The following is a 26,255-nucleotide window of genomic DNA, read 5'->3' as shown; positions in this document are numbered from 1 at the left end:
TTTCGAAAACGCAGGTGGTAGGCATGACTTTTATTTCCCTTGTTCCGTTTACTTTCATCTCTCTCTCTCTCTACGTTCCGCAGACAACCGCGTCGTGTGGTTCTTTCTCTCTTCACATTTCTCAATACTCGACCTTCTTCCTTTCAGGAGGGTGCGGCGCGGTTCTTCAAATGTGGCCGACTGCTCATCGTACAGGTATGGTCTCTTCTATGGACCCAAAATTCTTCTCTTGTCGGTGAAGTGAGAAAATTTCCTTTTCTCAATTGTGTTGGATGAAAATTTTATCTTTCGTGAACTTAATATATTCTCAAATATTGAAGAACTTAAGTATTGCAAAATGAAATTAAGGTTGTTTTCAGAAAATAAGTTGCGGTCTCTAGAGATCTTTGTGCTAAAACTAAAATAATAAACATTCCCTAAAACCAAATTAACTCAAAATTTTCTTTCGGATACGGGGAATCTGTAAGCGAGAGAGATGAGTTTAAGGTAGAAGATAGAGATCCTAAAATATCACTTGAGTCAAATTAAATTTCAATTACAGAATTTTTGCCTATAGGGAGTAGCCTCATTAAACTAAACATGTAGATGCACTGTGTGAATAGTCTAGAAGGTAGACACCTGAGATGATTTATTAACTCTTTCACATGTCAACCATACAATTATGAGTATAATTATTTCTCACACTGCTAATTGATGTAATAAAGATCTTTCGTATAAACAAGAAAGTGATTGTGTCAATATTTCCCCAACCAAAGATAAAAATCTTGCGCATGGGCACAAAAGTAGAAGCTTTACTATAGTTAATTGTTCGAATATATTTCTTTTAACCAACCACACTTTCCCTTCATATTTTAAAATGAAAATATTAATTTATAGAAACAAATATATGATTTATGTATTTTGAAAGATTTGAGGTGTTACAATTGGGTGAGCTACGAGAAAATGAGTAATAGTGAAAAAAGATAGACCAAAAACAGAGGTAGCTTATATGCAATATCCACTTGTCGACAGTGTTCTACTTATCTTGCTACGCCTCTCAGACTAACTGTATGGTTTGGCATTCTCCATTAGAAGGCAAGCACGTGAAATAGTACAACTCTATAATTTGCCCTAATTTTACATATTGCTTGATGTTACAATTTTTTTTCTTGTCAAAGGATTTATTCTAGTTTTCTATTGAACAGAAACAATTATGTAAAACCTATAGAAAACATATAATTCATGATATCCGTTTATCTAATCACACAGCGAAACATATTGTTTGCTTTTCCTGATAGCTGAATTTGATTAGAGTGAAAAATGAAGTAGCTAATACAATTTGGGTGAAATATGTACGTACTTAATGGATATTGAATCACTATACTGCTAAATCGTTGGATGATTATGTTGAGTTCATCAAGTTCTTTTTTATGAATACATGTCAAAAGCTAATAAAAGCAGGGACTTTTGTTGGAGACATCAACAATCATTGCCTGAAGCTTATATGGCTTTCTTAGGATTAACCTCTTCTAGATTGCAGAATGGCCAATTTACACTTGAAAAATCTAGTAATTTTTGAACTTCCGCACAATTGAAACGCCAAAAACCGGGGCGAATCAAAATTTTTGAAAGTCTGAATTTTTGCTTTTGTTCTCTCAACATAGTGTTTTTTTTTCTTTGTCCCCTCTATGATAATGTTTTAACTACTTTGTAGATGTTAAAAAAATTGGAAGTTCCTTATAACACAATACATTATTATGGAGCCGTGCAATTGAAATGGATTGGATACCCAAGTTTGGAGACATTGTATTTTCACTACTGTCTAAACTTGCGAAAATTTGACTCCTCTATTGGGAAGATGAAAGTTCTTACTCACTTGGACATTATTTGGTGTACGAATATTCGAACTTTGCCCGAAGAGATTGGAGGACTAGTGAATTTGATGCACTTCTCTATCAAAAAGTGCTCTCGAATGGAGAAACTTCCACACTCTATAGGGAAATTAGGATCATTGTCTAAGTTGAATATATCATCCTCAAGAATTACAAGTTTACCTGATTCAATTGGCAATGCAAAACATTTGTCATTCCTAAATCTATCAAGCACGCCAATTATGGAACTTCCAATTTCTATTGGAGAGCTTACACAACTCGAGTTACTTTCACTCAAATATTGTCGAAATTTGGGGGAGCTTCCAGAATCAATAGGCAACTTGACATCATTACAAAAGTTGAATCTCTTGGGGACAAACATTGTTGAGTTACCTGATTCGATAAAAAATCTCAAGCAATTGAAGGTGATGACGATGGGATTTTGTCCAATAAGGAGGTTACCTGCCAGTATTGAAATGCTAGAGAAGTTGGAGGAGCTCCATGCCGAACATTGTGAACAACTTGCAGGCAAACTTCCGATTGAAATTGGCAAATTATTGTCTCTGACTATCATAGACATTTCATATACCCAAATTAGTGTAGTGCCAATGGCAATCAATTACCTCACACAACTCCAAAAGCTGGATTTAACACATTGTAATGAGCTTCAAGAGTTGCCAAAGCTTCCCTCGAGTTTGCATTGTCTACGTGTTCACTCAGCATCATTGCGGTTAGTTCCGGATCTTAGTAACCTCACGAATCTAGTGGAAATGCTTTTGTCTAATGGTTTTGGACAAGCACCTGTCCAACCATCAAACCCAATGCAAACTTTCCAATTGCAATGGGTTGGAAAGTTATCTAAGCTGGAGAAGTTGAATTGGGGCCTTTCAAATTTTCCCATTTCGTCAACAGAGTTGGGTTGCCTACCTCGACTTAGAGAACTCAGTTTATCTAGCATGGACAATTTTGACTCGATAGTTGTTGGACCACAATTTTCCAACTTGAAAAATTTGTCCATATTGTGTCTTCATAGCTCTCCACTGAGGGAAATTCAATTGGATGGGCTTGAACTATTGAGAAATTTAGGTGTGAGAGAATGCGAGTTTCTCGAGCGATTGTCAGTTATTTCATCAAGCTTGAGGAAGGTCTATAAAATGGAAGTTTTAGATTGCCCAAAGCTACTTGAAATTCAATTTCCCAATACAATGGAATCATTAGAGGAACTTCGAGTTGGCTACTGCGATTCCCTGGAAGGGTTGCACGGTTTATCAAACTCGAAGAAGCTGAAGGCTTTGCGGATCTACCAATGCAATGGGCTACGGGTTGTTGAGGGCCTTGAGGAATTGGAGCTTTTAGGTTTTTTGTATCTTTCTAGGTGTGGATTGTTGGAAAGGTTGACTGATGTATCCGACTCAAAGATACCAAATGAATGCAAGATAGAAGTATTGGGTTGCATGAAACTAAGTAGTTATGAGGGTACTTACCGGGATTATAAAGAGATGATTCTTGTCAGGATGAGAATGACATTCAACGAGGTGCGGCTTCCTTCTATCTTTCACTTATTTTTCAGAAACGCCATGCAGTAGGCATCACATTTACTCATTTTCGCTTGTTCCGTTTGCTTCCTTGTCTCTCTGTCTATCTCTGTCTTGCATGTCTTAATTCTTACTTTTTTATATAAATCTATGGATTATTTGTTTGGTCCACTATTAGTGTAAAGGAAACATTTATCGTTTTACTGTCTGAACTTAATTTTGTAATCGGAATTTTTCAACGTGTCAACCATCTAATGGTGTGTATGTGTAAATTGTTTCTTACAAGAGCAATGGGCTTAATAAAGATCCTTTCCATAACTAAACAAAGATTATATTAATATTTCACCAAGCAAAGATAAAAATCACGCTCTCTACACTTATCCATTAGAGTTTAAAATGAACGAGTAACTTATATAAAAATAAATATACGATTTATGTATTATGAAAAATTTGAAGTGGTACTTATTGGATGAGCCATGGGAAAAGGAAAAATAGTGAAAAAAAGGTGTACCAGGAGCAGAGTTTATATGCAATACCCACTAGTCAACAATATTTTGCTTATCGAGCTATGCCTAGCAAACTGTAACTGTTTGGTGTAAGAACGGGCATTTCACCTTTAATTGTTAGTGAGATGGTGACTCACTAATGGGTCGTCTAACCCACTCGACAGTAGTTATTGCAACTACGGATCAATTATGTCATGGGAGTAACAGTAGACTTCGTAATTGGCACATTTTTATCTAAAGCAATCATTGATCCTCTCATGCCCGATGATGACTTGGTCGTGTGACTGGCTTTGCCCTACGGTTCATAAATGCTTGTGAAGCGAACGACTGTAATGTTTGGACTTTAGGGCAGGCCGATTAGATCCTATTTGCATTTTCTTGTCCTCCAACATAGGTAGAAAACTAATTCATATGTTTCCCGTTCTAGGAGGATGAAATGGAGGAGAACGACCGCATTGATTGTTCCACGGGCATATTAGAATGTATCTGCAATCCCTTATCATTTTTTCAAGGGAGGAGTCTTCGGAGGCAGACAGGATAAGTAAATTGTCTTGCAGGATAATGCAGACGTGGAGTCAGGAAAAATTGAATTGATCTCTATGCATTTTGGTTAGGGGTACAAAAACTAAATCGATGGCTCCAAGAGAATGCTTTCACTCTTTTTGATGAACTCAAGTGCACAGAGGTCGAGGGACCAGTTTCCTGGAAACAGGAATGCAGTTTGCATGTGGATTTACTCTGCTTCGAGGATTTGCTAACTGTCCATTCGTTGAGAGGTAAGTCATTCCCTCTGTGAATATCAAATTGCTTGCCACATAGAAGCATGGTCAAGATTCTTGACAACTTAGACAATAGTTTCCAATGCATATGATACTTTTATCTGGGTAAATGAATGATTCTACCAAAATTTCTCAAATAACTGACGAGTGCAAAAAACCAAGAGGGGAGATGAAGAGAAACAAGCTGAAGTGGGCAATTTTGGGATGTCCCAAACGGTGATCATTAGATCAAATATTGCATGAACGCCCCCAAAATATGTCAAGATTACTAACACGTGCAATCCTTGGCCCTAGCATTATGCTGTCACGGATGACTAGATCTAATAGGAGAAAATATTAGTCTTTCCTGTGCCAATGTGTGAAGTGGGCAAAACTGATGGTACAAGAGACTAATTAGAAGATTATCTGCAAGCCATTCTAATTTCTTCTAGGATGAGGTTGTAGTGGCAGAAGCAAAAGCAGACACTACTGACGTCTTCTCAATTCTCAAGAGTCTGACGTCAAGCATTCACTTGAGTTTTTGCAACAACAATTCTAATTTCATTTTGTTCGGTTCTCATCCAATCAAATCATCAAATCTCATTTGGCTTTCATTTCATTGTTTATTTTCAACTCATTTACAGCTCTTGTTTCTTCTCAAATCATGCATACTTGCAGCTCACATGCTCCAGACACGAACTCTTTTGATATATGCAACAAGCATGGACTACTCATGTATATGATCATAAGTAGCCTCATGTCGAAATAGAAAATAGTACTCCCACAATTCTCCTCTTTCCTTCAGCACCTCACCATCTCAAAATAACATGCAGGATCACCATTTGACATACACAATCACATATGAACAAGATTTGATCCACACAAACACTTATGAGCAGCATTTAACATACATCACCTATATATCTAATTAGTTCACATTCCAATCAGCTATATACGGAAATCTAGCAAAGACACAACAAACGCAACTTCAATTGAACATTGAGACATTGGTAAACAGAATGCAATAGGAACTATCTGCGATGGAGTCGGGCATTCCGCTGAAAAGGTTGTGAGCATGTGGTGTGAAGTACTATTAACACCAGAATGGCATGGCGTAATACAGAACACAAACATCAGAGTGGAAAATCCATGCGTACAAGCAATTCTTACTACTTAATTGGAAAAGAAACAACCTGGCGGTGATGAGAATTGACACAAAACAGAACAGAAATGAAAAGAGACAACGGAATTAACTTCATCTCCACGGAATGCCCTCAAGCTCATTGGTCCCTCTGTTTTCTTATGGACAACATCAGAATTGACACAAAACAGAACAGAAATGAAAAGACAAAACCAAAGGCAATCGAAATCACTTTTAAAATTAATCGGAGACGAAGTGACCTGGCAGGTGTGGCTCTCAGTTGTACTTATCGAGCTATGCCTAGCAAACTGTAACTGTTTGGTTTGCAGTCACCTTAGAAAGGCAAGCATGCGAAATAGTACAACTCTATCATTTGTCAAAACTTTAAATATTGCTTGGTATTCATTTTTTTTCTTCTTGTCTAAGGTTTATTAAACAGAAAATTTTGTGAAAAAAGGAGAAGAAGATGCCTGTACAAAACAAATAGTTCATGATATCACGTACACTTTATCTAATGAAATGGCGGAATGTATGTTTTTCTTTTCCCTGATAGCTAAATCTAATTAGAGCGAAATATGAAGTAGCCAATAAATTGTTGGTGAAATATTTTTACATGGTTAATAGATATATAATCATCATACTGCCAATAGTTGGATAATTATGTTGAGTTCAGGAAGTCCTTTCATATAGATATTTGCCGGAAATTAATAAAGCTATGGATTATGATAGATCTGCTAGCACTCGTTTGCATAATTAGTTTTCAACGTGATGTGTAAATCAAGGTGTATAATGTACACCTTGCTTTATGCATGATCCATAAATAAAATAAAATATGCATTGTACCTTAACTATGATATGAAGCATTGGAATGGTTGGACTTCGAAGCAGATGGATTGGATAAGAAGACTGATTCATTTTTTCTTGTACTAGGAAGATGCAAGGGAAACAGATGCAGAAGAATCAATGATGGAGACCAATAACTACTATTCTCAGAACTTGTCATTGACTATAGGTTTTCTATGGTCTCCAGAACCCGATACTGAGCTCGATTCTACAAGTAAGTCACTGCTGTTAAAATGAATATAATGTCATCCTGTCACACAAATTAACATCTGTTAGCTTATCAACGTACAAAAACTAACAGGAATTGAACTAATCTTTGGATGTTCTGCTGCTGCTATTTTGGATCTAATATCATCTATTAGCTTCCCTCAATAGTACAAACTATTCTTGCAGGCTTGAATAATTCCAAGTTCTTCCACGAACCGCATCTTCGGATGTTTCCAGAAGTTTATGCTCAATTCTATAAGCAAAATGTTACTGATTCTAGCAATGGAGAGATGAATGAATTCACAATGTGATCGAGTTTGGGAACCTGTGAAATTGCCAGAAGTAATGGAGTTTGCTCTAAGGACATGTCCCCCCTCTCCCAGGTCCATCACAAGAGAAAATTTTTGTGGATTTGTCCGAGGTAATTGATTCCGTTTTGTGAAAACCCATGTGTGTGCCACATCAATTTCCGATACATACGATACTTTTCTCAAAGGTGTGCAATATCGGACCAGGTCAAGCTCTAGGTAATGGTATGTTCTTCTAATTATTTGTGCCTTAGGTCCCTCTTTTTTGTCATGCCGTAAGAAGTCATTTTTAAGCAGTTGAAGAAGAAGAAGACCTAATTCTCCAGATAAACCAGTATTTCGGAGACAGTAGCAGTGATTGTTATCAATTTTTTGGTCATATACAGCAGGGCGCTGTTTTTTTATCCATTTTTGGTAGATTAATGGTTCTATCAAAGTTGCTCAAATAACTAAATAATGCCAAAATACGAAAAAAATAAAAATAAAATGAACGAAACAATCAAGCTGGAAATAGTATGTATCTGGGGCTGTTGATCCTTAATCTAAACTAGCTCACAGTACACATGAACTTGAAAAGAAAAAGGACAGTGAAATAAGAAAGTGGTGACAGTAAGCCTCTTGACAAAACTCTTCTGCCTTTGCAGATATGGAGGAGAGCTCTATTCCTATGTGCTACCGATTGAGTTCCCGGGAAACGGATTTTTGGACTTCACTGGAGAAAGCAGGCCACTGAGGACTAGTTTTCGGGTTGATTACGCTGAAGCTACAGTGGAATGGTTTCATATGCAATATATGGAGAGCTAGGAATGACTTGCTGCATAATTAACTTGCTCCTCCTGTTGATGTTGGGATGAATCCCCTTGTGTTTGCGGTAAGATATAGCATCGAAGGGTGCATAAGCTGGTGCAGAAAAAAGTTATTCTGACTTGGCATTTGCCTGAAGTGTATTGGTATGCTTGGCCTTTAATAACTAGTCTTGTAACTGTTTTGGATATTTGGGCAGTTAGTGTTCACGTTCTAGTTGGAGCTAAGATTGTTGCTTGAGTAGTGTGGTAACGATATTATTAGGTTTGGATAAATTATATTGAGTGGACAATTTGATGGAGATCTTTGATGAATCAACTTTGAGGATGGTAGGTCTCAAGGGTTCTTTATTTATTTATTTGGGTAGGTCTTGAGTTTGAAAAGCTGGAATTCAATGTATTTAGGTTTCATTGATTCACTAAACAATGATTATCACCACAAAAATGATTCTGGTCACCTGTTAATTATCACCACAAAAACGAAATGTCTTGATTAACTAAACAATGATTCAAGTGATTTGGAAGAGCTATGCTGATGATTGTAGGGAGCTGCACGATGAACTTCCTCCTGAACAATGGAGATCGGGCCATTTGAGAAAAGCAAGGGCTGGGATCAATTCGCTGAATCGGACTAGGCAGGATGGGCAGCAAGAAGGGCGACATCATGAGCGTTGGTTAGTGTCGTGATCAAACGGTCCCAGATTGAAACAATTTGATCCAAAGGTGGGGAACAACGACGGGCTTAACTTCCTCGGCAAGTTTTGCACGCTAAGAACGCGATCGACGCATTTCCATAAGTTTATTTACCTTTTAGACCATCTAGATCATAATCGATGAAGCTTGATATTGGGGGCAAGTGATTGACTCCATGCTACATCTCGCGTCAGATCATCATCTCGCAACTTCCTCTGCTCCTATAACAATGAATCGGTATAGTGATTTTACGACTCTCATAGAAAAGCCAACAATATCATGCCTAATTTTTATTAATTAGGATATTACCTACGTTCTTCAAATTCATCATGAGCTTCTTAAACTCATCTGAGCGGTCTTTGTTGGAAGTACATTTAGCATGTTGAAATTGAAATATCATCTTCAACATATATAATAATTATTTAAACCCTTTCTCATGTAAAGAGCCCGAAATTTTCCTCATAATGCTGCGGCATGTCTCTTCTCAACCACTTTTATTAAAACCTAATCCAACGATATCGATATGATTATACTATTTGCCCTCTCCATTAACTCATCTTTATTGGCATCTTTGATCATTTTCAGCAACTTAGCCTTGCCGTCCAATTTCTCATCTCACTTCGCTGCCCAATTTGTTCTTTCCATTGAACTTCTGAATTTCTATTTTTGCCTTAGACAGAATTGCAACAACAAAATTTCCAAACAATGATCATACAAGCAAAAACCCTAAATCAAATATAGAAAGATCCTAAACTTAGCTCTAATACCAATAATCGTAAAATTAATGCGAAAGCTAATCGGATCCTATTATTAGATCAACGAGCAAGCATGAAATAACCAGATAAATCAACAAGGAACAATAAGAAATGCATGAAGTCCCAGTGTCAGTATCTACTTTAGAGGGAGATCGGTTGCAAATTATCCACTAATCAATCGAAGGATAATCGAAGGATTATAAAGTACGACAGCTCACATTTTCAAGCGCTTCTCATTCCACCTAAAGCACAGTGTTTAGCCTTTAGAAGAATTACGGTTTGAAACACCCGCATCTCCGGAAAGAGAAGGGAGGATGTAAACTCTTCGCGCAAAAAACGATCACCGTGAGTTCCTCTTCCTCTCCGCGTAGCTAGAAGGACAACTCCACCTTTTTACGCGGCTGAAGGGGATGAGAAAATTAGAACCCACGCCTTTGCATGTTTCTTCCTCTGACAAATCTACTGAACCCACAAGTATATATTGAATATGAGAGCCCCTTCTTCTTCTTTTGTACGGCCAAAATAAGTCCCTCCTCCACATGCGATATAGACAAAGAGCCCAAGAAGTCGAATCTGTCAAACATAAATACACTTCATCGAACAGAAAACAAAATCAAATTTTCCAAAGCCCAAAAACTCCAAATTTGACTTGGATTAAAGCAAACACTGAATTTGAACAAATCAAAATCCTTTGAGGTTTCATGCACATTTCAAAACTCAAGACATAACTTAACAAGAAAGTAGGTCACTAAGGTATTAGTAAAGGTCTAGCATCAAAGGGCCCAAGTTGCTGCAGCGAAAAGTTGATCCCCAGCTTAGTTTGATGAAGAAATGAATTTAACTTACCCGTTAGAATAACTCATCTTTTCCTGTTCTAGGATGATGAGATGGAGAAAAATCTGGAAGATAAAAAATTGAAAAAGACAGCATTGATTGTTCCGTAGGCATATTACCATGTATCTGCAAGCCCTTGGGGCTTTTCCAAGTGAGAAGTCTTCGCAGGCAGACAGGAAAAGTACATGTCTTGCAGGACTATGCAGACGTGGTGTCAGGAAAAACTGAATGGATCTCTATGCATTATGGTTAAGGGAATAAAAGCTAAATCGTGGCTCCAAGGGAATACTTGCACTCTTCTTGATAAACTGATGTGCATTGTGGTCAAGGGACAAGTTTCCTGGAAACAGGAATGCAATTTGCATATGCAATCTACTCTGCTTTGAGGATTTACTAACTGCCCATTCGTTGAGAGGTAAGTCACTCCCTTTGTGAATATCAGATTGCTTGCCACATGCAAGCATCATCAAGATTTTCGACAACTTAGATAATAGTTTCCAATGCATATGATACTTTTATCTAGGTAAATGAATGAATCTACCAAAATTTCTCAAATAACTTACAAGTGCAAAAACCAAAAGGAGAAATGAAGAGAAAACAAGCTGAAGTAGGCAACTTTGGGATATCCCAAATGGTGATCATTAAATCAATATTGCACGAACACCTCCAAAATTTCTCAAGATTACTAACATGTGCAATCCTTGGCCCAAGCATTATGCTGTCACGGATGACTAGATCTAATAGGAGAAAATAATAGTCTTTCTTGTGCCAATATCTGTAAATTGGGCAAAACTGATGGTAGAAGAGACCAATTAGTTGATTATCTGCAAGCCATTCTAATTTCTTCTAGGATGAGGTTGCAGTGGCAGAAGCAAGGACAGACACTACTGACTACGTCTTCTCAATTCTCAAGAGTCTGACATCGAGCATTTACTTGAGTTTATGCAACAACAATTCTAATTTCTTTTTGTTCGGTTCTCATCCAATCAAATCTTCGAATCTCATGTGGCTTTCATTTCATTGTTTATTTTCAACTCATTTACAGCTCTCGTTTCTTCTCAAATCAGGCATACTTGCAGCTCGCATGCTCAGACACAAGCTCTTTTGATATTGCAACAAGCATCGATGACTCATGTATACAATCATAAGTAGCCTCATGTCCAAGTAGAAAATAGTACTCCCAGCATTCTCCTCTTTCCTTCAGCACTTCACCATCTCAAAGTAACATGCAGGAGCACCATTTGACATACACAATCACATATGAACAGGATTTGATCCACACAAATATTTATGAACAGCATCCGATATACATCACCTATATATATAATTAGTTCACATTTCAATAAACTATATACGGGAAATCCAGCAAAGACACGACCAACGCAACTTCAATTGGACATCAAGGCGTTGGTAAACAGAATGCAATAGGAACTATCGGCAATGGGGTCAGGCTTTCTGTCGAAAAGGTTGTAAGCATGTGGTGTGATGTACTATTAACACCAGAATGGCATAGAGTAATACAGAACAGAAACATCAGAGTAGAAAATCCATGCGTACAAGCAATTATTACCACTTTAATTGGAAAAGAAACAACCTGGCGGTGATGAGGTGATGACACGCACGGCAATCATGAGACGGCCGTTGCTATGGTTCACGTTCCAACGCCCCGGCTTCATCTCCACGGAACGCCCTCAAGCTCATTGGTCCCTCTGTTTTCTTATGAACAACATCAGAATTGACACAAAACAGAACAGAAATCAAAAGAAAAATCCGAAAGCAATCGAAATCAATTCTAAAATTTATCGGAGACGAAGCGACCTGGCAGGTGTGGCTCTCAGTTGATGGACGGAGGATCGGAGATAAAGCCGCCGGAGTCATCGTTACTCCCAGTGGAATAGCAATCGAAGGACCGAATAGAGTCGCGGGCGATTAGGAAGAGCAGCGACGACGACGACGACGACGGAAGGTGCGTAGCGACCATGGAACCGCGAGCCAACATCAAACCGCCGGAGAAACTGGTGCACGGAGACGTCAGGACACTTGAATCGGCGGCGACGATTCCCCTCCGGCGAACCTCGAAACGAAGGATAATGGAGCTTCCGGCGAGAGCCCCGACGAAGGATTTGAGAGTTCTCCATCTCAGAGCAAGGATCTACATTCTCGGTTGCTTTGGGTTCTTAATAAAATATATTTTAGAGGGATTTCTTGGTTACATAATAGCATTTCTATTCTAAAAAGTAAAAATGTATGCATGTCCTTGATCTTCTAGTCCAACTTTCCCGATTCCCACTATTTCTCGAATTTCTGCGCAAATTACTTATAATTTCGAATCTAATAGTGAACATGGAAAATATTAAAGGGAAGCAACAACTTATAAGCGGTAGATACGTATTCAATCCGTTATGCAGTTGATGACAAAGCACCGTGACAATATTTAATAAATGCGATAGCTTATGAGTGGAAGTCCATATTCAAGATAACTAGCCTACGATTCAACTAAATCTCGACATTTTTTTAAACAAGCTAAATGCAACTATGTCGAAGGAACAAAGTTCACTTCATCTTAATAAGAGTAGGACGCAATAGTGGATTGAAATTCTCGACCATCAGCGATCTAGTAGTGTTAGTGGATGAAAGCATCTTTGATAGTGATTTACTTTGTTAGGGGATGAAAACCACATTTCCTAATGTTCTTTTTTTTTTTTTTGAAAAACATTTCCTAATGGTTATGGTGGACTAAAGTATAATAAAGATTTAAAGCTTTTTAAATGGTTTGATAAAATCCTAAAATTTGTCCAAAGAGTACGCTCGGATACTTCTATTAGCACCCTTAGTTTGGAGCAACAAAAAATTTCCAATCCGACTTTATGAAATATTTTGGAGGATACTCGATGCCAGACACCAATCAGCAAAATGGACTAGAAACTTGAAAAAATTTAGGGAGGGATGGGAGAAGGGGGTGGCGCCACCGCACCTCTATGGACAGCAATGGCGACCAACCCTCTTGCGGCCACTCACACGAGTACCGTAGGCGTTTCCATGAGGGCAATCAGCTCAGCAAAATGGCACCCAATGAGGCACCCCTTTGACACCACATCATCGCCTCATCAAAAGTTGAGCACAAATGTAAGTCCTTGCATGTTAACGTATGGGCAAGAAGCTGTTATTCTTTTGGAGATAACTGCTCAATCCCTGAGAGTTAGGTTACAGAGTGACGCGTTAATGAAAGACTGCGAACAATCGATGTATATGAATTTAGATGAGTTGGATGAAATTAGATCATTAGACACTTGAGAATCATAATGGCAAAAGATCCATTGATGGACTTAGAAGGAATTATTCTGTCTTGGTCGATAAATGGAAAGTGCCTAAAAAAATTTTCATCCAACAATGTGGGATATGCAAGAGATGCAGGTAAATACAACACGAAGTGGCGAGGAATGATAAAAAAAAAAAAAATCTTCATTGATGTTCTATTACTTTAGGTCAAAGTCATTCCTTTACAGTACTTACAAATTTTGGAAGGCATTCCTCCATTTTTCTATAGGTTTCTATATATTGGTGGCTGATGGGTGAATAGTTCTTGATCTCTGGATGTCGCTCATCACAATCTAGCGTAAGCACATCGACTTTCCTCCGCTTTTCCTTCATAAGCTTCCCTTCGCGATGAATGACGGCCTCATTTGCTTCAATTTGATGCTGACCTTCAGCAATAAATGTTTCGAGCCTCTCTTTTCCCTTTGCTTTTGCTTGCAGTTGTACCTAAAAGCTTCAATGCCATCCTCAAAGAGAGTATAAAATTCTTCGTACTTGTGCTGACATTCAGAAAGATTGAGGCTGTCTTCATCCTGGATCAGTTAGACCAGCAGAAACTTTATATTCTTTTATTTTTGAGGTCTGAGCAAGAGGCACTGTGGGAATATCCACACGAAAGGAGTTGATATAATTCTTCCCACTCCGCTTCAGTTCTTCAGAAATTGATGGGCTAAGATGGCCAGATGATGAAGCCATACCGACAGTAATTGAGTTCAACTGCTGGTCGATTTTAGGATTGACAATGCTGAGCAATCCTTGAGTTCTGTTTCGCTTGGTCAAAGGAGTCTCTTCTACATCTTCTCCGACAATGACTGTTGATCACTTTCGTTTGCAGGTTTCAACTGCAATCGAGAGAAAGATGTTAGATGGTTATTAAAGGACGAAAGGAAAGGAAGGAAATGATGAACAAATTTTTACCAAGTCCTCTCCTGTAATTACTCTTCAGTATTGATAATGATGGGTTCGATGGGGATGCATTAGAAGTTTGAGACAGTCCAAACAGATCATCCTTCTTTCACCTTCTCTAAAAATGAATCGCCGCCTTTGACAAACATCAAATTGGAACAGGAATTTCAGCACCCATAAATTTTTTTAATTAATTAATTAATTAATTAATAAAAAAATAAAAAAAATAAAAAATCGTGCTCTATGGGTTCTTGAGGAATGGAATATGCATGTGTCGATTAAATATATTGAGGCAGATGTTGACATAGTGCAATGTCGCATCTATGCTCAATCTATGGAGAGAAAAAAATTTCGTTTGATATATAGTTGGCCTAGGAATTCCCTGAGCCAACCCAAATTGTTGAGCACAATATTTGACAAATTTAAGAGGATGATCAACAGAGACCAAGACGGTCCTCTAGAATCTCTCAATCATGGTTGAGCCATTATAAGAGTAAATAGAGAAGTAGGAATATCTATGGGATAGAAGTTGAAATTTTTATGCCTTAGGTCGCAATCTTGGACTAGGGCAGGCTCTAGGTATCAGTATGTTCAACTAATAATTTTTATGCCATAGGTCGCTCCTGATTTAAAATCGCAAGAAGTCAGTTTTAAACAGTTAAAGAAGAAGATGGTCTAATTCTCCACATAATTCAGTAATTCAGAGTAAGTTGCTGTAATTGTTATCAATTTTTTGGTCATATACCGCAAACCACTGTTTCTCTTTCCTTCTTTGGTAGATTGATTGTTCTACCAAAGTTGCCCAATAACTAAAGAATTCAAATAATAAAATAAGGATGAAGAAACAATCAAGCTGGAAATAGACAGTTTTTGGGACTGCTGATCGTCAAAATCAACTTAGTAATAGCTCCTTGAAAATCTGTCAAGATTTTACTAACATGCACAATCACAATAGATGGCCCTGCATTTCTCAGCCATAGATGACTAGACCTAACGGAAGAAAATCTGTCTTTCCTGTGCCGATGTTTGCGAATTAGACAAAGGTAATGGTCAAACAAAAAAGGTTGGATGATATGGGCATTTGCACATTCCATAATGCTAGCCAAAGAGCATTTGTAATGACTATCATTAGAACCTTTGTTCAAGTGATTCACTGGTACTGGCAGAAGAGACTAATTAGATGATATCTGCATTTTTGCATCCTACAATGCTAGTGAAAGAGCCATTCGAATTTTCTTCTAGTATGTGGCAGTGGAAGAGGCCATTGAAGGATTGATGGCGGATATTCAAGCAATTTACTGCTGTTAATTTTCTGTTCTGCTATCATATGGTGCAATGTACATCAGCATGTTTTCCATTTACTGCTATCATTTTGCAGGTGTACCTGCCTAGCGCATCTTTGGATGTTTGACAAATGGTGCTACAACTTTTTGTCCAGTGCTGATATCACCTGTAGGCCGGCGTGTTGCAAAGCATTGATGGCTTTGAACTCCAATTGAAATATCTTCTTCAGCTTCTTTCGGGTCTAATACTTCGTTTCAACTTCTTCTTCATGAGATGCCGCCTCCCTTGGCCGTTGGCGATTTGGTATATGAATAGGATTCTTTGACAAGTAAATGTAATGTCACTACCTAAATTATGAAGAAGGCTGGCACAGAGTTAATAGAGAAATGCCTAAAGCAAGTTAATCACGGCATAACAATGAGAAATGTAGCAAGATATCCCCTCCCTAAGGCGTGAAGCAAGATATTTGGAGTTCAATTGTATTGGATGCAACCTTTGCGGTTCCTTGATTTATGGACTTTTGCCCACTGGGGTCCTTGATCTCAGGGCACTATATTGATTGAGTGATATCATCTGATTACCGACTAGACCTTAAGCTTTGGCCATAGGCTGATAAGGGTGTAGGAAAGAGAATCCTGCTTGATTTGTCGAAGCTCATAGTACACATGAACTTGAAAGAAAAAAGAAAGCAGAACAACAAAATTGGAAAAAACATGCCTCTTGACAACTTTCTTCTCTCTTCGCAGATACAGAGGAGAGCTCTATTGCTATGTGCTATTGTTTGAGTTCCTGGGAATTGGATTTTGGACTTCACTAGATAAAGCAGGCCACTAAGGGACTAGTTTCAAGTTGATATGCCGAAGCTAGTGCGGAAAGGTTCCATATACAATCTATGGAGAGCTAGGAGTGACTTGCTGCATAATGAAGTTACTCTGGTTGTTGATGTTGTGATGAAGTCTCTTATGTTTGCAGTAAGACTAGGCATCAAAGGGCCCAAGCTGCTGCAGCAAAAAGTTAGTTCTAATTTGGCATTGGCCTTAAGTTTGTAACTGGCAAATTCAGTGTAGCGGAATGTAAATTGGTGTGCTCGGCCTTTAGCAACTAGTCCTCTAATTGCTTCGGATATTTGGGCAGTTATTATTCATGTTCAGGTTGAAGTTGATGTTGTTGCTTGAGTATTTTCCTAGTTGTCTGTGGTACTTAGCCGCCGGTAATGGTTTGATAAATGCGATCACCTGTTTGTGACTTGTACTGGGTTTGGCTTCCGAGCATGGTTTGATGAAGAAATGAATTTAACTTGCCCATAAAAAGATGTGTATTTAAAAATATTTTTGAGCTTGATAGGGACATACACCCTTGTCTGAACAGAGACATTTCGAGAGTCACTCCTGCGAAAATGTCCTGAAATCCACTTTTATCATGGTGGTAGAAGTCCCTCTTTTATTCTGAATACAAAAATGAAATGTGGATATAGGGGGCGTGGGCACAGTAAGAGCAAAATTGGACACCAACAATTTTTGAAATATTGTTGGTTTTGGATAAATAATATTGAGTAGATAATTTTGGAAAAATTTCGTCTATACAATGAAGATCTTTAATTAATCAACTTTTAGGATGGTAGATTTTCGTTTGAAAAGCTGGAATTTAACGTATGGAGGTTTCATTGTAGGATAATACTCTTCGCTCATCCCATCATTAGGGCATATGCTAGAGCTACTGCATGAAAATACCACGACGTATACCATTTATATGGTGCATATATCCTCATCTCACATAATTATAAGTTTTATATAAATGAGATTCATACGATATGACATATATAACATGCTCATTAAGTAATTTCTTGGCGGAGTAGAGTTATAGACTATGTACGATGGCTTCTTTGAATAAGTACCAAGACTTGAGATGAGCCCTCAATCCTTCTCGACTATAGTTTCTTTATTCATGGAAAATCCTTTGCTGGAAGCAGATTCACAGTTTTTGTAGCTGTACAAACCGTGCCAAGCTCCTTTTTCATTTTTGCAAAAATAAAATATTATCATGTAAAATGGTCGATCAAAGGAGAAATTATTTTATGCACTTGGTATATATTAGGTAGATCGACACGCGACACGACACATCATTTCTAAAAATGTAATTTCGACGTTACGACACGTTATATATTAAATAAATATTTTTATTTTTAATTAATTTGATTCAAATTCATAAATAAATAAATAATTAAAAAGAGCCTATAATAAATTTACACTAATAATATTAACAAATCAATTCATTTGAAATTCGAAAGATATATTCATAATTAATGCAAGATATATTCATAATTAATGCAAAGCATTTTTTTTAATTTTAACAAAAATTATCGATGAAACTAATAATTAATAAGAAATTAGAATCACTTTATTTAAATAAATTCATGATTTTCTATGGTAATCAAAATTGATCATTATTCAAAATTCAATACTTTTATTTTTTGAAATTATTTTTTAATTTCATTTATTTAATTTTCCAGTTCAAAAGCAATCCTCAAAATCCATCCCCCTTCCGTTCTTCCTTTTCCCTCCACCCCATTCGTCCTTTTCCGTCCACTACCACTTGACAGTGACAGGTAAGCTGTCACTTCCCCTCCCCCTCACGCCTTTCTTATATTTTTTTGGGTTTCTTTATGAAAAACCCTAGCAAGCCGCGAGCCCTCCTTTTCCTTTTCCTCCTTGCCGCTCGCCGCACGACCCCTTCCCTCCTCTCCTCTTCCTCTCGTCACCGATCCATCGCAAGAGTGGCGGCCCTCGCCGCTCTCTCTGGCCGTCTCTCGCCGTCGCGGTGGTCTGTTCGTGGCTTCGTCTCGCCGGCGCTCGCGGCCTTTGCTCCCTCGCCTTCCCTTGCCTCCACCCTCCACCAGTCTTCCGGACACGCGTCGACAACCGTGTCGAGAAAAGTTGACGTGTCGAAAAATCCGACACGCGTTGACCACGTGTCCGAGCGTGTCTACGTGTCCAATTTACCCCTTACTTTTTCAAATGTTAGCATGCTCAAACGTGGTGCCCATTGGTGTCCCTCTTTTTTATCTGTTTCGTCTTCTTCTCCCACTTTCTCCTCCTTCTTGGTCCGCCCAAGTACAGTCCATTTAAGTTCTCTTTTTTTTTTTTGATAAGGCAGTCCATTTAAGTTCTTTGTTTTGTTCTCTGCGTCCTCTTTTTTTGCCGTCTCTTTAGAATTCCGGCAATTCTTGTGCACCCGTAGCTTAGATGAGAAAAATCATATCGAAAGTCCATTCCATTATCAACATGACATGCAGCATTACTACGCAAATCTTGCACATTATTAGCTGTCGAAGCCACCGAACATTGAGTTGGCGCATCAATGCTGAAATCGGACAAGTTGCTCGAGTAATCGTCAACGGTGTCGGAGGTGTGGAGGATCGGGGCCGGTCAGTGAACTCAGAGGTGTACCAGCGGTAGTGGGTGGGGGGAGATGGACGGCTTGGAATGGGAGTCCACGTAGATGATCGCAGGTCTTCGCCGTTTGATCAGACAAGCAGAGGACGTAGAAGAAGAAGAAGAAGCGGAGAGAGAGAGCATGTCGTTTTCGAGTATCGGGAATTGGTGGGAACATATTTAAAAATTGGGAAAAGAGAGAGAGGACAGGTTGGGCGGGCGACAAAGTGGACGGCTTGTCGTTTTATGGGTGCCCATAGCAAATGGAAATGCTGAACCCTTTCTTTTAAAAAAGAAAAGAAAAAGTAATTGATTAAATGGACTAATTAATTTAATAAAAAATGATTAATTATTTTCTCCTCTTTTCAAGCAATGTTGGTGGGACGAACTTGCCTAAAAATTTATGCTCTCATGCATATGAAAGTTGACGTTATATTCGCGATTATGATGACACACACGTCCATCAATAAAAGTATAATTATTATATATTATTGAATAAGTATGCTAGTTGAATCTAATTCTGTACGTGGATGTGAAATGAATTTTTTAGGACAAGATTGTTTTTAGCAATCAAATTCTTAGTGAATGTTCAAAGTTGGTTGTTGAATTTCCACTTTTATTCAATTTGATCCTAGTACAATGTACTTTCTTAGGTGGTCTCCGACTCTCCATGGTCAAGTAATTTTAATTGGTCTTCCCAAAGAAAAGCTTGCGTGGCAGCATTTCTTTTTTTGTTTTTTCCTGATGGAGAATGCAAGAAAGCCGATCTTTGCAATTAGAAGGTGACTTTTTGAGCTATTTATAGGTCTACAAGTACATGTCATCTTAAGAGACAATACTTACAAGTGTTCATGTACACATATATATAAAATTTCTTCAGTAATCCATGACGCTATGGATTCAGTACCTTTAGAAGAAAGAATGTTACTTAAAAAAAAAAAAAAAGCTAGGCAGAACTTATTTATATTTTCTATTGCGTATATATTTTCTCAATTTAACTTTAATTTACATGTGAAACAAAAAAAGGAAATTTGCTCTAGAATCCAATTTTCTGCACTTCTTACAACGCTAATTTCCTTATAACATATCTTTAGGTTAATACAATCCAAGATAAAAAAATATAGTTATAAGTTTACTTTGCTATATTTCCCCATATCACGAGTATAGTGTTATGACGTGTTTTCTTCCTCTTATTAGTATTTTGACTCCTAAATTATTATATTCATCTAAGAGCTTATGAATATTATTATTCAAACGACCCTCGGCTCCTCTCTTGCATCTCATTTCCTTTATCATAGATTATTTATGATCGAAAATTTGTAAGAAAAGACACGTTCAAGTGAAATGTACACCAAGTAACTAATAAAAAGACCATAAAAACAAAAAGGAGCTAGTGTCGTTGCTTGAGCAGTTTACTAACAAGTTACTAAGCTGCTAGTAACGGTTTGCTGAATGGGATCACTTGTTATGGGTTTGGCTACCCAGCTTAGTCTGATGATAAATTGAATTTAACCTGCCCGTCCAAAAAACAAGAAAAAAATTGAATTTCGGAATATTTTTGGAGCTTGACCGGGTCAAACGTCCTTCTCTGTTTACTTTAAGCATCGGATGCCGATCCAGGCCGAAAGCTCGAATATCCGGATCTTGCACGTGGGCGCGGGTCCATTTGGAGGAAGAGGGCTTCTGAGGGATTCCCTGAGATCGGTTTGTGCATTCACGCATGATTTCTACTTTCTAACCCTAACGAAGACGCGGCTCCAACTCCGAGCAGGCAAAAACCAGAGCGAGACAGAGAGACCTTTTGCGAGGGAAGCCCCCCGAAAACATGGCAGCAACCGGTGGTTCCAGCGCGTCGGCGACCCGGTACGACGTGTTCTTGAGTTTCAGAGGGCCCGACACTCGCAACAACTTCACCGACTGCCTCTACCGGACCATGTTCGGCCAGGGAATCGTCGCCTACAGAGACAGCGAAGAGCTTCACGCTGGTGATCGGATCGACGATCTCCTGAGAGCGGTCGGCAACTCCAAGATCTGCATACCGATCCTCTCCAAAGGCTATGCTTCGAGCGCTTGGTGCCTCCGCGAGCTCGCTCGAGTGACGGAGCTCCGTGAATCGACTGGGAAGCCGGAGATCCTACCCATCTTCTTTGATGTCATGCCCATCGACGTCAAGCTCAGGACGGAACTGTACCTGAAGGACCTGGAGAAGCATGAGCAGAGGCACGGTGCCGAGATGAGGCAACAGTGGGAGGCGGCTCTGGGAAAAGTGGCTGAGATCAAGGGATGGGAAGTTCAAGGGAAAGCGTAAGTAAATGCTTATTTATGGAACTCTTCTCAAGCTTCAGTCCAAATGCTATTCTCGTATTGTTCTTGTAAATGGCAGTGAAAACTAGCTGGAGGGGTGTATGTTGTTGAAACATATTGGTTGACGTGGTATATACAAACCGGTTTTTGGTATGAGCAATAAATTTCATTTCTCACCGGGAGGAAAGAACAGAGGCATTTCACTAATTCTGATACATAAGCAGGGCCATTTTGGCTAGTGACAGTTACATGAGTGAATTTGATCTAATTCTAGAATGATGTCTGTAATTCGGACTGCAAATGAACATCTTCTTTCTTGGAAATAGGGTCAAATTGTAAGTTTATCATACCAGTGATATCCTGTGGAGTCTATTACACCAAAATTCTTGTGGCTCTATAGAATTTACCTGAGACTTGAAAATAGTGATCCGATTCCAATGCTATCTTCTAGGAAGTAGTAGTGAGATTGTTATTTGTTATCTTTGACTAAAAGTGTTTGGTATGTTGCAGACAAGGTGAAGTCATTGAACTCGTTGTGAAAGAGGTTCTATGTAAGCTGAAGGTAAAACAAAGACCTTTGGACAACAAATTGGTTGGGGTAGACAAACAAGTAGAAGCCATAATGGATTTGTTAGACAAACAAGTTGACTCTGGCACGGGTGTGGGTTTCGTTGGAATCCATGGAATGGGCGGGATTGGTAAAACTACTCTTGCTAAGATTGTTTTCAATGAATTATGTCTTCAGTTTGATGGCCAATGCAGCTTCATTGGGAACATCCGAGAATCATCAAAAGGAAATGGCCTAGTAAATCTGCAAAAACAGTTGGCATTTGACATCTCTGATTCTAGATTTGTAGAAAATTTTAGCAACACTGATGAAGGGATAGACAGCATAAGAAGGAGAGCTAGTTCTAAGAAAGTTCTCATTGTTCTAGATGATCTAGACAAGAAAGAACAACTTAAGAAACTAGCTGGGGACCTCAACACTTTCTGTTCTGGGAGTAGGATTATCATTACAACAAGAGACAAACGAATTTTGGATGAAGAGAAGGGAATATTAGCTTATGAAGTGAAGGAAATGGATTGTGATAAAGCGCTAGAACTTTTCAGTTTGCATGCATTTAACGAGGTCTCTCCTCCCAATGCTTATCGAAGTCTCTCTCAAGAAGTTGTATTTATGACCGGGGGACTCCCATTGGCTCTTGAAGTCATAGGTTCCTATCTTTATGACCAAAAAGAGGAAATATGGAAAGAAATGCTAGAAATGTTGAAGAATGTACCTCATGATGAAGTCCGGGATAAGTTGAGGATAAGTTATGATGCATTAGGAGATGTGGAAAAAGAAGTTTTTCTTGATATCGCATGCTTCTTCATATCTGAAAATAAATTATGGGCAGCCTATTTCTGGGATGCTTGCCATCTTTACCCCCATAAGTCATTGAAAAAACTTACCGACTTGTGTCTAATTAAAATTGTTGATGGTGATACTATATGGATGCATGATCAATTGAGAGATCTTGGAAGAGACATTGTTAAAAAAGAATGTGCCCTTAGTAGGTTGTGGAATGACGAAGAAGCTTTGGAAGTAATGAGATCGAAAGAGGTAAGGTAAAAGTAGGATTCATACATTATCCACCGTGAAATTATTTTCCCACTTCCCATTTAAGATATTCCTTTTAGGCATTCTAAACGACAAATTTAATGTTTGCAAGCTCATACTCATTGATAGTTTCTATTGGCAGAGAAAGGACAAAATTAAAGCACTCAATTTAGGTCAATATAATTCGGATCCCATCAGCATTATGGATGAAGAACTTGAGAGGATGCCAAATCTAAAATTTCTCAAGTTATATAGAGGGACTTTTGCTGGAGACATCAACAATAATCTCCAAGAGCTAAGATGGCTTTCTTGGCATTATCCTCCTTTAGATCCTGGAATGGCCTACTTACACTTGAAAAATCTAGCACTTTTTGAACTTTCATTCAATGACAACATCGATAACTGGGGTGGATGGAACATTTTGAAGGTGTGAATTCGTACTTTTGTTCTCTTAACATAGACATAGTATTCTCTCTTTGATCCTCTGTGATAATGTTTCAGTGACCTTTGCAGATGGAAAACAAATTGAAAGTTCTTTCTCTCATTGGTTGTCCTGGATTGAAACAGACTCTAGACTTTTCTGGATGCGTGAGTTTGGAGATACTATCTCTTAGTCACTGTTCAAACTTGCAAGAAGTTGACTCCTCTATTGGGAAACTAAAATATCTTACTCACTTGCAAATTAATTGGTGCCCAAATCTTCGAAATTTGCCTAAAGAGATTGGAGGACTAGTGAATCAAGCACTTTTCTATCTAAGGGTGCTGGAAAATCAAGAAACTTCCAGACATCGGGAAATTAGCATCATTGTTGAAGTTGGATATATCATATACAAAAATTACAAGTTTACCCGATTCTATTGGTAATGCAAAGAACCTATCATCCCTTGATCTATCAGGGATGTCAATTGTGGAACTTCCAATTTCTATTGGAGAGCTTACGCAACTCAAATTCCTTTCAATCTCTGATTGTCATAATTTTGTGGAGCTTCCAGAATCAATAGGTTATTTGACAAAATTACAGATGTTGGATCTCTCAAGTACAAAAATTATTGAGTTACCTAATTCGATAAAGAATCTCAAGCAATTGAAGGTGATGAAAATGGCATCCCGTCCAATACGGAGGTTGCCAGGCCGGTATTGGAATGCTAGAGAGCATGGAGGAGCTCAATGTCCGAAATTGTCAACAACTTGCGGCGAACTCCCAACTGCAATTGGTGAACTATTGTCTCCAAGTATCCTAGACATATCGCAAACTAGTGTTTGTGCAGTCCCATCGACAACAATTAATTCCCTCATGCAACTCCAAGAGCTAGATCTATCATTTTGTAATGAGCTTCAAGAGCTGCCAAAACTTCCCTCAAGTTTGAATTGCCTACGTGTTAAATCGGCATCATTGCAGTTAGTTCCGGATCTCAGTTACCTAACGAATCTAGTGACTTTGGAGCTGTCCAACAACTCTGGACAAGCACTTGCCCAGGCATCAACTCTTCAATTGCAATGGGTTGGGAAGTTATCTAAACTGGAGCAATTGGAGTTGTGCCTCTCAGATCTTCCCGTGCCGTCAACGGAGTTGGGTTGCCTACCTCAACTTAAAAAACTCACCTTAGGTCGCATGGATAGTTTCGACTTGGTAGTCGTTGGACCCCAATTTTCGCACTTGAAAAATTTGTCCACATTGCATCTTTGTCGTTGTCCATTGAGGGAAATTCAACTTGATGGGCTTGAACTATTGGGAGATTTGACTGTGACATACTGCAAGTTTCTCAAGGGATTGTCAGTTATTTCATCGAGCTTGAGGAAGCTTTCTAGAATGGAAGTTAGTAATTGCCCAGAGTTACTTCAAATTCAATTTCTCAGTACAATGGAATCATTGGAGAGTCCCAGAGTTATGGACTGCAAATCCCTAGAAGGGTTGTATGGTTTATCAAACTTGAAGAAGCTGAAACGTTTAACATTCATGGGGTGCCCTGTACTACGGGTTATTGAGGGCCTTGAAGAATTGGAGCTTTCGCAGTGGTTGTATTTCTCCGAGTGTCCATCGTTGAAAGTGTTGACTAATCTATCCAACTCAAAGATACCAAATGAATGCACGATAGATGTATGGAAGTGCGAGAAGTTACCAGATTGCTATAGCGGCCGTTACGGGGATTATAGAGAGGAGATTCTTGAGTGGACGAGGAGGGGATTAGACCAGGTGCGCCTTCCTTCTACCCTTCACTTTATTTTTCAAATTTTAATTTTTGGGAAACGCAGGCGGTAGGCATGACTTTTCTTTCCCTTGTTCCGTTTACTTTCATCTCTCTTTCTCTCTCTCGTTCCGCGTACAACGTGTCGTGTGGTTCTTTCTTTGTTAACATTTCTCAATACTCGGCCTTCTTCCTTTCGGAGGGTGCGGCGCGGTTCTTCGAACGTGGCCAACCGCTCATCGTACAGGTATGGTCTCTTCTACGGACCCAAAATTCTTCTCACGTCGATGAAGTGAGAAAATTTCTTTTTCTCGAATGTGTTGGGTGAAAATTTTATCTTTCGTGAACTCAATATATTCTGAAATATTGAAGAACTTAAGTATTGCAAAATGAAATTAAGGTTGTTTTCAGAAAATAAGTTGCAGTCTCTAGAGATCTTTGTGCTAAAACGAAAATAATAAATGTTCCCTAAAACCAAATTGACTTGAAATTTTCTTTCGGATACGGGGAATCCGTAGCGAGAGATGAGTTTAAGGTAGAAGATAGAGATCCTAAAATATCACTTGAGTCAAATTAAATTTCAATTACGAAGTTTTGCCTATAGGGAGTAGCCTCGTTAAACTAGACACGTAGATGCACTTTGTGAATAGTCTAGAAGGTGGACACCCGAGATGATTATTAACTCTTTCACATGTCAAACATACAATTGTGAGTATAATTATTTCTTACAATTGGCAATTGACGTAATAAAGATCCTTCATATAAACAAGAAAGTGATTGTGTCGATATTTCCCAACCAAAGATAAAAATCTTGCTCATGGGCACATAAGTAGAAGCTCAACTATAGTTAAGTATTCGAATAGATTTCTTTTAAACAACTATTTCCCTTCATATTTTGAAATGAAAATATAAATTTATAGAAACGAATATATGATTTATGTATTTTGAAAGATTTGAGGTGTTACAATTGGATGAGCCACGAGAAAAGGAGTAATA

The 26,255-nt window shown here is 38.4% G+C and overlaps 2 protein-coding genes and 1 long non-coding RNA gene across 13 annotated transcripts in view; 2 read left to right on the top strand and 1 right to left on the bottom strand.

Annotated features, from left to right (window-relative positions):
• LOC120291543 (disease resistance protein RPV1-like) overlaps positions 1-26,255 on the top strand; it is a 37,090-nt gene that overhangs the window by 4,525 nt on the left and 6,310 nt on the right. For 6 of the 10 annotated variants that reach the window (XM_039309150.1, XM_039309152.1, XM_039309149.1 and 3 more), the window contains exons 5-7: positions 148-195; positions 1,694-3,385; positions 4,319-4,667. In XM_039309150.1, coding sequence (XP_039165084.1) covers positions 148-195; positions 1,694-3,385; positions 4,319-4,432 — 1,854 coding nt within the window. In that variant the 3' untranslated portion in view covers positions 4,433-4,667. Of the gene's footprint in view, positions 1-147; positions 196-1,693; positions 3,386-4,318; positions 4,668-6,720; positions 6,848-7,026; positions 7,262-7,792; positions 8,293-26,255 lie in introns of those variants that run through there. The other 4 variants (XM_039309155.1, XM_039309146.1, XM_039309147.1 and 1 more) reach the window with 3 other exon arrangements.
• LOC104445430 lies at positions 9,474-12,429 on the bottom strand. The gene is made up of 3 exons (XR_005549668.1): positions 12,052-12,429; positions 11,804-11,942; positions 9,474-9,972 (listed from the first exon to the last, which is right to left on the bottom strand). It is a non-coding gene; the product is annotated as an uncharacterized LOC104445430 (long non-coding RNA).
• On the top strand, positions 20,834-24,172 carry LOC120291547 (TMV resistance protein N-like). Of its 2 annotated transcripts, XM_039309160.1 has the most exons (4): positions 20,834-21,473; positions 21,984-23,076; positions 23,216-23,500; positions 23,587-24,172. In XM_039309160.1, the coding sequence occupies exons 1-4, from the start codon at positions 20,995-20,997 to the stop codon at positions 23,935-23,937; spliced, it is 2,208 nt and encodes a 735-aa protein (XP_039165094.1). In that variant the 5' UTR covers positions 20,834-20,994; the 3' UTR covers positions 23,938-24,172. The 2 variants fall into 2 exon arrangements, with proteins under 2 accessions (XP_039165094.1, XP_039165095.1); XM_039309161.1 differs by lacking the exon at positions 23,587-24,172 and having other exon boundaries at positions 21,984-23,081; positions 23,216-23,360.

The sequence above is a fragment of the Eucalyptus grandis genome, chromosome 3 (assembly GCF_016545825.1).
Source record: "Eucalyptus grandis isolate ANBG69807.140 chromosome 3, ASM1654582v1, whole genome shotgun sequence".
Lineage (NCBI taxonomy): Eukaryota > Viridiplantae > Streptophyta > Magnoliopsida > Myrtales > Myrtaceae > Eucalyptus > Eucalyptus grandis.
The sequence above is the reverse complement of the archived record's forward strand: the minus strand, read 5'-3'. Positions and strand labels throughout refer to the sequence as shown.